The sequence below is a fragment of the Peromyscus maniculatus genome, chromosome 21 (genome assembly GCF_049852395.1).
Source record: "Peromyscus maniculatus bairdii isolate BWxNUB_F1_BW_parent chromosome 21, HU_Pman_BW_mat_3.1, whole genome shotgun sequence".
NCBI classification, from domain to species: Eukaryota; Metazoa; Chordata; class Mammalia; order Rodentia; family Cricetidae; genus Peromyscus; species Peromyscus maniculatus.
In genome coordinates this window covers 12,046,692-12,061,741 of record NC_134872.1, presented here as the reverse complement: position 1 = coordinate 12,061,741, position 15,050 = coordinate 12,046,692, and the positions used below count along the sequence as shown (strand labels likewise).

Here is a 15,050-nt window from a genome sequence, read left to right as displayed (position 1 = left end):
TAGAGGCCAATCAGTAGAGACTCTCATGTGGGAATGTGCTACGAGAAGGAAAGAACACTCGCCACCACAGAAAAGGGATGTCTGGGTGCAAGAGGACATGCTTCCTGGGAAGCTGGATGTCCTACAACTGTTGTTCTAGTGGCCAGCCCGGGCAGAAAATCTTAGACAGAAGCTGGGAGCTAGATTTCTCGGGGGAGAAGTAGAGAGCACAGCACCAGCCTTGTCTTGCTGGGCTGGGCGGGAAGGCATGACCACTGGTTATACCGGCCAGCACCGCCTACAGGCCACAGGCACTGGGGCACTGAGTCACAGGTGTGAGTGAGGTCAGCCGGTCTCGAGCAGCTCTAAGGAAAGTATGATTTGGAGTGCACGTGCAACCCCTTTGTCGGTTCGAGATTGTGTAGAATAAGGAGTACAGAGCAAAGCCCTGGCGGACAGTGCCGTCCTCTGCCGCACGTTACCTTTCCATGCATCAGTAGGCGGATGGTCAGGGTTACGTTCAGGCCACCTTCTGAGACCTTAGATTCCATCTTTCCTCCAAAATGTAGCTCAGGGTGGTGGCTTAAGGTGCTGAGGGTGCTGTGAGGAAGGATGGATGGGGCCCAGATGGCGTCACCTGCAACAAGAAGGCACAGCTGTGACCAAGGGTACTTACTCTTCTTTGGACCTAGAACCATGTTCTGGCCCCCAGGGGAGTGGGTGTGCCACTGTCACCACCACAGGAGAAGCCCAGAGTTGGGTCCTAACCATGTGGCCCTGTACAGGTCACTTAAGCCCTCCAGACTCAGTTTCCTCAGTCATAAAGGATGCCTCTCTTGGAATCCAGACAGCCAGAGGCGCTCTAGGGAAAGCCAGTGCTGGGCTACCCAGCCTGGTGAGTCCCAACTCCTCTAGGGTACCATGACCCACCCCGCCCCCTCGAGAGCCCCTCTTTTCTACGGCTATCTAGAAAGGCTCCTGTACTCATGTCCCTGCAGGCCCAGTTATCAGCACCCTTCCCCAAGGTGACCTCAGTGTCTGGCTGCTGACGAGCTGCCGTTCTCCCACTGAAGCCAACCTGCGCCCTCTGCACAGTGCTGCTCTGTGCCGCTCACAGGCTTCCTGAGGATAACCTCTAGCAGCTAGCTTCACGGGATAAATGAAGGCTTTAGCTTATTATCTGCAGGCAAAGAGAGATTACAGGTGCAAGAGTGTTTGTGGGAAAGTGACAAGATGAGTGTGTGCCAACATGGGTGCCCTGGGATCAGGCCTTCCTGGTGAGTAGCTCTTGCCACGGAGTTCTCCACAGGTTCTGGGCCAGCACTTTATGAGAGAGCAAGCAAGCAAGAAGCTGGCTCACCCCCATGCTGGAAATACCACAATGCTAGTGAGGCTGGCACATACACCAGGGCCATCCACAATGACAGCAGAGGCCGGGGAGTGGATGGGAAGGAGTGGCTCCACTAAGGTTTCTAGAAGCAAGAGGCACAAGCTGCCCATTCTCAGGAGATGCTCTGGGGGCTGGCGAGCATGTGAAGAGAAGGCTGGTCAGGAATGTAGGGCCTCAGCTCTACAGTAGGTTAGGCTCTCTAGAAGTAGATGTCTTGCGTGTGGCTGCTTGCTGCTCTGGGCAAAAAGCACAGGCAGATGAAAAGTACTGCTGACCAGGACGTGTGCATAGGCCCCAAGGAATGCTGGACCCCAGCTAGAGCTCACAAAGAAGACCTCAGAAGGAAACAAGCATCTGGCTCAGGAGACAGATGTGACACTAAATAACACATGTCTATGCAGACACCCTGTGATAAGCGGAGCCAAGTCCACTTACAGAAAGTGTTGTTTCTGCTAAGGTTGATTTGCAAGGGCCATAAACTGGATCACACTGTGGCTAGTCTGGGGCATCTCCTACTCATCATGGGGACAGCAGGGCCCTGTGGCTGTCTGTTACATAAATGTTTCCAGCTCAGGAAGGAGAAAGTAGGTCAGTGCCTGCCCCTGGTGCTTTCGGCTCCAGGCTGTCAGGAGTGATCAGTCACTTGGGCCAGTGCCTTTCTGCATCAGAGGATAGGACAGACACAGACATAGACACACACACACACACACACACACACACACACACACACACACACACAGGGGTGGGGGTGGCACAAAAGCTCTCTGGGAGTGAAGAGCTGTCTGTAGAGCAAGTGAGACTGTCAGGGTCTCTCAGACTTGGAGACGGACAAGCATCAAGCTAGAGCACTGTAGAGGTCTGCTCTCACGGTCAAAGGGTCAGCAGGAGGCAGGAAATGTGGCTACACCCTGAAGCGGCATCTCCTAGTCCAGCCAAACTCTCCTCAAAGCAGGGCCCAGCTGTGAGCACCTCCTGCCCTCATCAGGCTAAACAGAAGCATTCAAACCCCTGGGACAACAAGGCCTGGCTCATGGTGTTAGGGGCAGGCTGTGGGGAGCAGGAAGGAGCCATGCTGTTCTGCAAAGCCAGGGGGATAATCAAAGGACAGTAAGGAGTTTCTCCATGCCTGGATGACTGCAGAAGCCCGGGAAAAACCTGCACCTCCACCCTTTTGCTTCCCACCAGGGCACAGTCAGGAGAAACTAGCTGAAAAGGCAGGCCAAGGGCCAGAGCCTTAGCCCTTAACACCAAATGTTCAGGTTTCAACAGAAATCACCTGTCGTGCCAAGACCTGTGGAGATTTCAAAGTGGATGAAGGGTAATCAGCCGATGCCAATCCCAAGATGACAGAGACATTAATATTAGCTGACATTTATGAGTCAGCCATCGTCACAGTGCTCCTTAGAACAACTAGGAATATTCTTTGTGTGGTGGTGGTGGTGTATGTGTGTATGTGTGTGCGTGCATATGGAGGCCATCTGGTGTCGTTCTCTCTCTCTGCCTTGTTCCTTTGAGGCAGGGTCTCTGGAACTTGTGTTCTTTAGCTGGTCAGGTGGCCAGCAAGCCCCCGAGATCCACCTCCCTCAGGGCTAGGTTTGCAGGAAGCATGGGGCCGCACCCAGCTTATGTCGGCGCTGAAATCCAAACTCAGGTCCTCACGTCTGCACAGCACTCTTACCTACTGAGCCATCTCTTTAGCCCAATGAGAAGACATTGGCTGAGCAGAGAAACACAATTCTTACTAAATTAATGAACGATATAAAGAAGGGGCACAGTGGAAGTCAAATGCCAATGATGGAGCAGGGTATGCAGCAAAGCCAGTGGTCTAAGACGATGGGACCTCAGAGATGAGCAGACAATGGTCCAACCATCAGGGGCTACAGCCGGGCAGGCAGGGCCTGGAGCCAGGCAGGGCCGAGGAGGAAAATGCTGCCAGAGAAGAACCGCGGGGCCAGGAAAGCGGGCATTCAGGAGTAAAGGAGAAGATGGAACCCCAGGATGAGGGAAAACCAAGAAACTGCTGCCAGGGGCTCCACTCCAGGAGCACAGCTGGGGAGCAGCTGCCACAGTGGTGGGAGAGGGTACCCAACACAGCAGGTAAATGTGCTAAGTGGAAAGAAGGGCTGATGGACACGATGAACATACATATACACATTCCCTATGGACTCACCATAGGGAATGCCACTGGACTCTATGATATGTGCTGATAATCATGGTTTTGGAAAAGAGCACGTCTAAATGAGGGTAAATACTATAGGCTCCTGTTCTCTTGTTTCTAAAATTATTTCTGATGATTAAAGTAAAAATTATTGCACTGTCTGGTATGAATAGTATATTGGTGCAGGGTAAAGGAAGGCAAGTTTTCTACCTCCCCTTGAAACTGATAAAATGATGTCATGAATTATTAACAAATCAAAATGGAATTTTTAAAAAAGCTTAATAACTCTCAGGAAGGCAAGGGGAAACCCTAAAAGTCAGATAAAAGAAACAGAAACTAAAGGTGGAATGACAAACTTGAGCCCTGACATCTCCATAAAGGCGTGTATTTACATGAAATGTAAACAGTATCACTTAAAAATGACAGCAGACTAAAAAGAACTGGTCCTATACTGGCGACAGGAAACTGACCACATCGAAAAGATGGTTCCCTCGGTGAGCAGGTGTCTGGAAAACTAAGCATCTGCGTGCTGAAGAGTAACGCTGGGTTCTTATTTTATACCATTGTGTGTGTGTGTGTGTGTGTGTATATATATACACACAAAATAATGGATGGAAGATTTAAATATAAGATCTGAAACTAAAATCACTAGAGGAAAAACTTTGTGGCATTGGTTTGGGCATTTTTTTTTTTTAATGATCCCCAAAGCCCAGGAAATAAAAGCAAATATAACAGGACTAAATCAAACTAAAAAGAGTCTACTCAACAAAGGAAATAATTAGCAGACAGGAGAAAATATCTATAAACCAAACCTTTGATGTGGGCTAATATCAAAAAACATGAATTCTGGACACAACTGGCAAAACTGTAAATATTCTACTATTCTGAAAAACAGTATGGAAATTCTTGCAAAAATCAAAAACAGAACCACTATAGGACCTGGCAATTCAACTCTTGGGCATAGATCTAAAGAAAATGACATCTGCACCCCCATATTCACTGCAGCGCCATTCACAGGCCGTGAAATCAAGTGTCCAGTAACCCAGGGATTAATTAGAAAAGTATTGTATGTATGCACAATGGAATACTAATCTGCCATAAAAAAAAAAACCCATGTCATTCGGTCCAATAGGGATGACCCTGCAAGACACTGTGTAAAGTGAAACAAAGCAGGCACCGAAGGATAAATACTGCACAAACTCACTCAAATGTGAGATCTTAAAAAGTTGAACACAAAGAGGCAGAGAATGGAAGGGTGAAGTTTGTGTGTGTGTGCGGGGGTGGGGATTCTGGTTAAAGGGGTATAAAATTTCGCTAGACAGGAGGAATGCCTGCTAATAATGTGTCTTATAGCATCATTAGAATTCACAATTTCATATTCTTAAAAACCATTGACTTGTAGTGAACAATCTCATCACAAAATTGGTAAGTATATGAGGCAGTGGCTATATTAACTTGCTTGACTGAGTCATTTTATACCAGAGGACACTGATTAATAGAACTTTGCAACATATGAAAATAATTATGCATAGTAACACTAGGATTTGGAAATCTACCAGTGCAATCCACCAAATTAACAGAAGAAATACATAGTTACATCAATGTAAGAAGAAAGGCATTTGACACATTCCAGTTTCAGTGCCCATACAAAGTTTTTTTTTTTTTTTTGGTTTTTCGAGACAGGGTTTCTCTGTGTAGTTTTGCGCCTTTCCTGGAGCTCACTTGGTAGCCCAGGCTGGCCTCGAACTCACAGCGATCCGCCTGGCTCTGCCTCCCGAGTGCTGGGATTAAAGGCGTGCGCCACCACCGCCCGGCGTACCCATACAAAGTTTTTAAATGACAAAGTCTAAGAACAACTACCAAAGGCCAAACTTGACCTGTTGTGGCCTGGCCCAGACACTGAGGACCACATTTCCAACATATGGGCCTATAGGAGAATTCCTCAAACCACATCCAGACCACAGCAGTCGTCTTCAGTGACACTAAATCGTACTCCTGGCACAAAGGAGCTCAGAACATAAGGAACAGACAGTCCATACAATGAATACTGCACCCAACTCAATTTCTGTGGCTTTATAGAACACTCTGAAATCAGAACTTAGGGATGTCTGCCCCGATACCCGTACACACCCAAGATTCTATAGTCCCCCATACTATATAAATATACAGACAGGTTCCAGCTACATTCTTGGATTTAACCAACTGCTATTTGAAACTTCTCATTCTAGAAATTCCCAAAAGACTCCCCAAGGTCAGCCTTCAATTAGCCACATGCCTAGCAGCATACTGAGTCCAGATCCTGTCAGGCTTTGCTGCTCAGAGTCTCAGTCCCTCTAGGGCACAGTTGGAGCACCATTCTCCCATGTTAGTTTTGCCTGTCTTGAACACATACAGATTATTTCCAAATGATATGGCATAAAACTACATAACATTTGTATTGTCTCCCTGCATTGTGAGTCATCTGAAGATCTAAAAAAGGATATGCATATGTTATATGTAATACTGTACCATCGTATAAAAGAGAATTGGCACTGGATTTTGGTGTCTATGGGGTAGTGAGTGAGCCCATCATCACAGATCTGTCTCCATGGCTCCCCAGGACATTTACCTGTTCATTGCTTCATCTACTCACTGAGGATTTGCTGTGGTCAGGGTACAATGGAGGAGGCACAGACTTCCAACTGTGGGAGTTGGGACAGTCTCAACCACAGCAGGATAAAGCATGTAGTATCAGAATCCTGAAACACCAGACCAGCTTCTACCAGAGGCCCAGGCAAGTCTTGGCAGAACATCTGGGAATCTGGCCCCACACCTCCAAGTGACCATTCTCTCAACTCAAGGCTTAACCTGAAGTGTGAATCCATCCATTTTCAGAAAGGAGAGGAAGCTTACTGAGGAAGGGAAGGGGTCTTCCCAAGGCCAGTGAACAGGACCAGGAAAACTGTCGTGAACCCAACCCATAAAATAAAACCCTATGGGAAACTTTCAAGCTCTTGAATGTAATGCCTGCTTTTTCTTCAACGTGAAAGCCTGGGGTTTGTTCTGACATCATTCGTTTCTGGCTCTGTCTCATCAATTCCTTCCTTCTGCGTGGTTGCTCTGGTTTCTTCTTCTTTAAATTTCCATGGGTGGAAACTCAAGACTGTTTGACCCTTTTTTCCAATGAAGCATTTCTCGGTCTTTCTAGAGGCTGAATCTACTAGTATTTACTCTGAAAAACTTTAATACATTATTTTTTTATTGTCCAACCAACCAATTTCCATTGATACTTCTTCACCCATTACATTATTGAGAGGCACATGCTTTGATATTTCAAGTATTTGGATGCTGACATACATTGTAATTCCATTCCACTCTGCTCAGAAAGTAAATTTCATGATTTCAATTATTTAAAGTTGCAGGCCTTTCAATATTAGTATATTACACAGACGACAGGCTACTAAGGGATTGACCCCATGCACAGCAGCATCTTTTGTACTGTACTAAGGGAATGACCCACATGCACAGCATTATCCTTTGTCCCAGAGTCTCACTCCACTCAGTTTCACCCATCTGTTTTATAGCCATCAGTCTGGTTTACTGGCAAAGATTTGTCTTCATGTCATAGACTGGCCTGTTACCCTCTGTTCTGTTACTGAGTCCACAAAATACATTACTTTATTAGATTTTTGAGTTCTAAAATCTTCACTTTTTACACCTTGTATTCCCTTTCTACTTGTTTCAAAAAGGTGGGTTTTGGTGACGTCACAGGGCCATCCTTGGCTGGTACTGGCCAATCATTTCTTCCACTATAGTTTGAGATTCTTGGGTTTTTATGTCAGGTGTGAACGTTCTGAACACTATCAGAGGACTGTAAATGTTGCATAAATCTTAGGTAGAAGTTCAGACCCAGGGCCTCCTATGTACTACAGTTTCAATGTCAGTGCAACTTCAAGAGGTTTTGCAGTGACATTCTGTTGTGCCAACATGTACTGTCAAGTTGGGCACACATGGGCACAACAGCAAAGCCCTTGTGGGGTGGTGATTTCCCATAGTTATTTTTGTCAAAGGCTTTGCTGTGCTGCATGCCGTCAGATCTGCACACACTGAGCCTCACTCTGGGAGTTGCATACAACATTAAGTAAGGGATCATTTCTCATGCTCATGCTCTGTGAGATTCCAATACCTTCTGGGAAAAAGCCAGCCTTATCTTGCCTGCCACTGCATGTGCCTCCAGGGCCAGGATGAGATGGCAGAGACACAGAGAAGGGATGCTTGCAGTCCTTACATGCGGGGCCTTGTCCTTCCTCTCCAGAGGATTCCCTTTCCTCTGTGTTTAGACCTACTGGCTATCACTGCCTTGGGCAACCCACGGAGAATTGAAGAAAAGGGGAAAAAAAAGAGAGAAAGGAGCAAATAGTGGGGTCTTTGCACTGCACCCTACAGGGGTTCCCTCAATGCTCCACATCCCCAAGTACAGTGCTGATCTCAGAACTTGTAGTGTGTACCTTTGGGCAGGGCTGCCTCGGTCTCCTGGCTGGAAACCAATGACTGGGTGCTAGTTTTAGTCCTGGTCTGTCAGCTGTCCCTGACATCACAGGGACATCTTTAGCAGCTGCTCCACACATTCTGCCCAGAAGGCACAGTAGGGTCAGTAGGTAGGAAAAAGTAGCATGTGCTACATTTTGACTAGAGCCAAACCTTCTTTTCAATTTCATACTGATTAAAATGACAAAAAATAGGTTTATAACCAGCAACACTACAGTGAAATTCTGAAAAACCAAATTGGCTAATCATTCTTTTAAACAGCATTCAAACCAGCAAATGCTAGTAAAGTAAATATTACTGTAGTCAGAGCTGCTGTGCCGTTCAGTAGCTGCAGCCAAGTGTGCCTGGCGCACGTGAGTCTGTGTGTCTACACTTCCTGTCCTAGCTCACAGCATGCATCTGCTTTACATTAGTAAGGAGGTGCTAGGACGAGAGGCAGCAGGCAGATTCCAGGCCAGGCTCTTGACCACCAGGGGGCCCATCGTGCACTATTTCCATGTAGCTCAAAAATGAAAGCTAGAAACCTGGGGTTCGGATTGGAAGAGAGAGGCCTTATGTTTTAAATGTCCCGATGGAAAGATTTCCTCAGGAAGTAGACTTCAGGGGAAAAGCAAAAATAGATAACAGGCATCTTGGATCTTGCACCAGCAATCACTTCCACCGTGGGTGCAACTTGCCTGAGTCTCTCATTTTAACAGCTCTCACTGAGAGAACGATGCCAGAGCACTTCCAGCAACACATGAGTGACCATGCAACCACAGTGAGTGCCTGTCAAGGCCAGTGGCTCTGGCCTGCTCTCATTAGCTGTGCTCTGTCCAGGGCTGCACCCAGGGCCTCAGCTGTCTCGAACGGATGTGGGATGAGGAAAAGCAACCAGACTTGATTTATTGTGTTTAACAGCTCACTGCCCACATCAGGCTGCATGAGGCAATGGCGGCAAAAACCGACAGAGCCGATTAGCTGCTTCCTTCTCCTGAGAGACTCACCATGTACAGAGGTCCTCGAGGCCATGCAGGCTAAGGGAGATTTCCGCAGTGGAATGCTCTTGCCAGTCATAGTTAGCGTTAGAAAGAGGACTGGGATGTACACAAGCCCGATTTCAGAAAGCTTTCTAAACAGCCTGCTCAGCTGTCACTCAAGTGTCAGGACAAAGTGACAAGGCTAGGACCAGTGAGCTCAGCCCTTCTGTCTTGCTCTGGACGTTACACACGGGCCTGGTCTGGAAGCTGTGGCACTCTTCTCTTTCTAACAATGGGCCAGGTTTCACTGAGTGCTTCTGACAGTTCTGAGTCTGACTGAAGTAAAAAGGGCCTTGATGTGTACCCATGTCAGCACACACACCTATCTCTCAAATGTCCTCATTTTTAAAATACCAATTTCAATAGCTATAATATTTTTCATGTAGAGACAGGGTAGGCCTAAGAGCCAAGTTGAATCTTCTGACATTACAGACATAGAACTGTATCTCCCATTCATGGCCAAGCCCTGCACCTCATGCAGCAGCTTCCCAACAAGCTCTACCTCCCATAGACTCTCTATTAAAGCAGGAACCCAACCACAGAAGACCTTCCATAGGCCTACAACAAAAAGATTCTGGAACATCCCATGTCGCCTATCTTTCTGCAGTTCTCACCAGGTACCAGGCATGAAGGGTGAGTGGCTACAACCATCATTACAAGTAGGGCATGGTGTGGTGGGGAAATCAGACTTGGGGCTAGGACTAATCATGGTTCAAAGTCAACACTGGACCCTGTCATGCCTCACAACTCTATGTCCCATATGCTTCATGTAGACCAAAGCTCTAGAAGAGAAAGGTCAAAGTCCAACACTTAGAATTTCCTGTGACTCCAGGATCCCAGAGAGAATGAAGAAGAGGATGAGATATCCCTAGCCAGGAATGGTCCTGGAAGATCATCCAGGACAACTCCCTTGAAAGGAAAAGGACCAGTTTGGCCACCGCTAGAGGACGTCTGGAAACAATGAAGGTGAGAGCAGGAGGGGGCATTCTGGGCCAAGCACTGCAGGACAGAAGTAGCAGAAGCCCATGGAGACCACCCAACATGCAACAGCAAAAAACCCCATGTCTTCTGATCTTGCCTGCAGGTCACCATGCAGGGCAGTCCTGCAATCTGGAACAACGACCTAAGCACATAGTTGATTTCTGAGAGCACTGCAATGGACCAGGGCCTGCAGAGCAGAGAGGCCAGCCAATCAGAGCCTGGGGCCAGTTAGGGTTACATGTAGTTCTGAGCAAGGAATCCTAAGACATCTCCAAACTAGATTAGAAGTTTTAGCTAAGGGACTAAATGTCTTCCTCTTGGAAAGTACTGAGTGGGCAACTTGCGTGTGATGGGTTACTTTGGGATATATAGTGAATGCTCCTTTCCACTATGGCCATGGTGAGAAACCGGGAAGGAAGAGCAATGGTGCAGAGGATAAGGTGGGCATATGAAGCCCAAAATGACCCACAGGTGACAGTCATAAGGGATTTGGTCAGAGTAACTAAGCTAACGTATTTATACTGGCTGGGGTTAAAAATTAAATTTTTAAGAAGATACCATTTGGAAGAATATAACAAAATTCAAAGTTGGGGGATAACCCTAAAAAAGTGATATGCAAAATTTCTATAGAGAAAACAAGATCTTATTATGGAGAGGTGCTAAAAACCTAAGAGGCCCTGAGAGACTCAAATAACAGAGCTCAGGACATTGATTCTTTCACACTGATCTATAGAGCCAGTTCTTTGGACAAATTCATTTCCAATTTGAAAACTCCTGGGGTCAGGAGCAGGAAGACAGTAACAGGAGCTCATGGAGAATGTTCACCATGCAACTCGGACCCAAAGCTTTCTGACCTAATAATCTGCAGTGAACTATACAGAGCAGCACTGTGATGCTGTGGTGTGGAGAAAAAGAAGCTGAGAAGACTCACTTTTTAGTATTCTGCAAATACAGCCACAGCAAGTGAGTCTGTGTGCAGTGTGAGAAGAGACAAATGGACGGAGGATCTAAGAGTCAGAAACCAGTGCTCAAAACCATGGCAAAACAGGAGACAGACCTTCGTAGTCCTCAGCCAACTGACAAGCAAGTAGGAACCTGAGGCCTGAGCACTCCCTGACAGTCTCCCTCAAGTCAACCCCAGTGAAGCTAACAGGAAACATCAACAGGAAGTTCTGGAGAGCACAAGATGTTTGTACAGGTAGAGAGAGAGGAGACTCCTTATACCTAAAAAGCTATTAGCTGCTAAGACAAAAAGAGGTCACGAGCCACATTAGACTTAAGATTCTCTGTGTTCCCGGCCACTGTCAACCGAGGAAAAAGCAGTCCACCGGCAGACGTTCACTGCACGTTGCTTTGCTGCTAAGGCCTCCAAAGCAAGGAACAGCTCTGTGCTGCACATGGAAAAGGGGCAAGAGAGTTGAACAGGTACGTCCTGAAGGGACTGTCTGCATGACTAGGACAATTGGCCCTCTGTGACTTCAGAGTCAATCAACCAACAGATAAAAAATATTTGGGAAAAAAAAAAAAGAAACTATCTGTACTGAATAGTGGACAGAACTTTTTTCCTTTTTATTATTTCCCTACACGGTATGACAGCTGAGTACAGAGCATTTATATTGCATTAGGTATTCTAATTTACCTAGATGTGATTTCAAGAATGTGGAAAGATGTGTGAAAGTTCTATCAAATACTACACCATCTGACCTGAGCCTCTGGGAAATTCTGGGACGTGTGAGGATCCTGGGGAGTTGTAGGAATCAAGGAAGATTTTTAAATATATTTAATGAAGGAGAAGATGCCACCTGTGTGAAAAGCAAGAAGGCTGAGCAGGAAATGAGATTTTTATGAAGGACAAAGAAAGAAAGAAAAAGAACCCTAGGCAGCCGTGGAAGAAGGAACTATGGGAAGTGTCCACGGTAGCTTGTGGGGTCTCTGAATGAGGCCATAGAACTTGTTCCTGATGAGAGACCCCATCCCATGTCACTGCCTCTCACTGGCTCCTTTGAGACATGAGCCAAGTGATACAAGAAGCAGACCAGAGGGGACACGAAGCTGCCAGGCAGTCTGCTGCCTAATGGAACAAACATTCTTCCTGCCTATTGTGTGTGCTTGCCGCCTTAATAATACGGTGTCACACGACAGCAACCTCAGGTCCTGCTCCCAGAGTGTCACAAGGGTTCTGTTCCAAGATGGCCTCTGGCTCCCAGCCGTTTCCAGTGCAATGGTGTCCCTGTGGCCGGAAGCATGGCTGTCCTTCCAGAAGCAAACAGCTGCAGAGGAACACATGCAAGGACTCTTTGCTAAATCCTAGACTGAGCACTGAAGCCTAACCTGGAGTGCTGCTTCCTCTATTACTAGGAACAGGCTCCTAGAAGGAAGTCAGGTGGCGTCTCTTTGAGGCTTTGTCTCATAGCAACTCAAGTCCCTGGCACACTCTGTGCCCAGGTGGCCCAGCAAAAACTGGACAACAGCCATTCTGCCCAGTGGTGGCCTGCTGATGGCTCCACTAAGATAGCTTGTCCATAGTGTGGTGACACTCCTGACAGTGGCTGGACACAGGCCATCAACCCCGAGTGGGAAGGGGATTAATACTGTTGGTTAGGACTTCTAGTAGGCGTGTCCTCGTGAGGCTGCAGGCTGCATGGACAGCAGGTGCCAAGATCATGAATATCTCCATGGAGGTCAAGGTGGAGCAAGAGAGGAACACAGCTCCCAGCTTTCCTGGGAGGGTGTTCATGGCAAGTCCCCAGGGATGCACCCATTAATGATTTTAACAACATTTATTAACACAGACAAAATCATTGATTGTGATTAACCCTGATAGAAAAAACAAGCTAAATTAGATTGATAGGTCATTTCTTTGTGTTGCAAGGTTTGGGCAATAATATCTCACTGTTGCCCTGAAAAAAGCATATTATTTCCAATAAAAAAAATCAGAATATTTTTGATATATAATTTGAAAGCATTAAAAATCTTTACAAATTAATTTTTTTAAAAAAGGAAAAAAGATGAAAGGCTGAAGTGAAAACAAGATTACAAACAGAAATGACAAATATGAGTAAAAATGTAAAGAGAATAAAAATAAGTGCTGCACAGAAAAGAAACTATTTGAAAAGTAAAGATGATGAAGAAAAATGCAAGATAAACACACTGAAGAAATAAAATATAACGTAAATTTAGACAAATCTGAAGCAACGTAACAGGTTCAAAAAACGTAACAGGTAACAAACTAAAAAGAAAACTGAAGCTTCCAGTGTGACCAGAAGCTATGAAGGATCAAATTAAGGCGATGAGCCTCGACGAGCCAACAGCTGGGCTCAGCAGCTCTGCTCTGGAAACCGTTTTGCCGAACCCAGGGAAAAGCAGCATGAGATCTGAGCCCGGTGGGGCCCCAAAGATCCACAGGCTTGTGGTTCAGTGACCACAGAAGCTACGGCCAAGAAACTCCCCAGGACCCCTGCCCCTAACCCTCCCACTCACAAAGTCTGGGCACCCGAGTCTCTTGGTTGCCAAGGACCTGCATGTGCACATACATCAGTATCCTGGAGGTGCCACCTACACATGTGTTTAGGAAAAAAGGGTGACAGCATCACCCTCATGCCACACACTAATACCAGATGATGACCTCGGGGCATCTGCAGCTCTGGCAATGTCCTGGCTAGACTGACTCGGTAGGGGACTGTGCAAAGGCAGCTCAAGGATACAGCCTCCATGCCACGTGATGGCACTGAGCTGCTGCCCTGCTTCCTGGTGCAGCTCAGGATTAGACTTAATCCCCAGGACAGCAGTGCCCCAAAGAAGCGCTCTGGCTTTCAATCCGCTCTTGTCTAATCCCAAAAGCCTCGCTGCTGCTTGTTTAATTTATTTTGGATGCATTTGGCTCGTTTTGATTTCAGTCTGTGTGATAGACAAAGAAATAGATGTGTAGATGAAAAATAAACTCGGTATTCACTTGCAAAAACACAAATGTAGATTTATGAACTTAAATACTGCCTAGGCAAAATAAGTTTAAAAGCCCCAAGCTAGAGCTAGGTAGGTTGCGGAGGCCGCTAAACAAAAATATTACTGAGCAAGATCTAAAGGAGACCCCATCTGGTCCCTACGAGAAGCAACGAGGCAGGAAGCTATGGCGTTGACTCTAGTTCAGCCACAGCCCCTTCCTCCTTTCTTCCTGGTGCTGTGGGCCCCAGGTCTCTGGAGACTAGTTGTTCACTGGGTACAGTCCCAGGGACCGGTCAGAAAAAAAATGCCCGATCAGAGTAGAGATATTGGGACCTCGAGAGTGTTGTGGCTATACAGTTGTGGGTCCATTGTTGCGCTGATATTATCTCCAGGCTCAACAATAGTGTCAGAAACCAAACACACTTTTCTAGTTGTCAGAGCAGGGGCTTCTCTATCAGGAATGCCAGCAGAACTACTCTGGAAGGGACTCCAGCGAGTCACATACCACATGTCTCAGTTGCTGGGCTTTGCTTAGCCCTGCCTTGCACAAGTACCACACTATATATGTCTGGGACTTACACTTTAAGCACAGACACAATCCTGACACAAATATGAAGGGGACAGCTCAGATGTCACACAGCACTTACCATGCAATACCAATCATGTACTCACATCCAAAGTAAGGCATTGCCAGGCAGCCACTAAGGACTTCACCCAGCACTGCAGTACCCCTCTATGTTCTCTGGGCCTGGCCTCTTTGACACCGAGTCACCCATGCTGCTGTGTGACAGGTGTGGCTCTCAGTCAGTATCACAGATCTTATTGTAAAACAGAACTCCACACGTTACAAACGGTTGCCACGTCTCCTGTTGATGGTTATCAGCAGTTCTTTGAGCCAGGGAAAGGAGTCACTGTGGCCTGGAGGCTGAGTCTCCATGGAGCCATGTTAGGACTTACTTCAGCCAAGTTTCCCATGTCCTGACCGTGGGAATTAAAGGTCTTCCTTATTTAATTATTTTTAATAAACCATAATGTGATGAACATTCCAGACATG

General features: G+C 46.6%; 1 protein-coding gene across 26 annotated transcripts in view; it reads right to left on the bottom strand.

The window, feature by feature from the left end:
* Positions 1-15,050, bottom strand: part of Pcbp3 (poly(rC) binding protein 3) — a 204,758-nt gene that overhangs the window by 38,700 nt on the left and 151,008 nt on the right. For all 26 annotated transcript variants that reach the window (XR_013046907.1, XR_013046908.1, XM_076558567.1 and 23 more), the window contains one exon: positions 462-616. Coding sequence is in view for 24 of the 26 variants with exons in the window: in XM_076558567.1 (XP_076414682.1) it covers positions 462-616 (155 nt within the window). In the remaining 2 variants the exon portion in view is untranslated. The remainder of the gene's footprint in view (positions 1-461; positions 617-15,050) is intronic.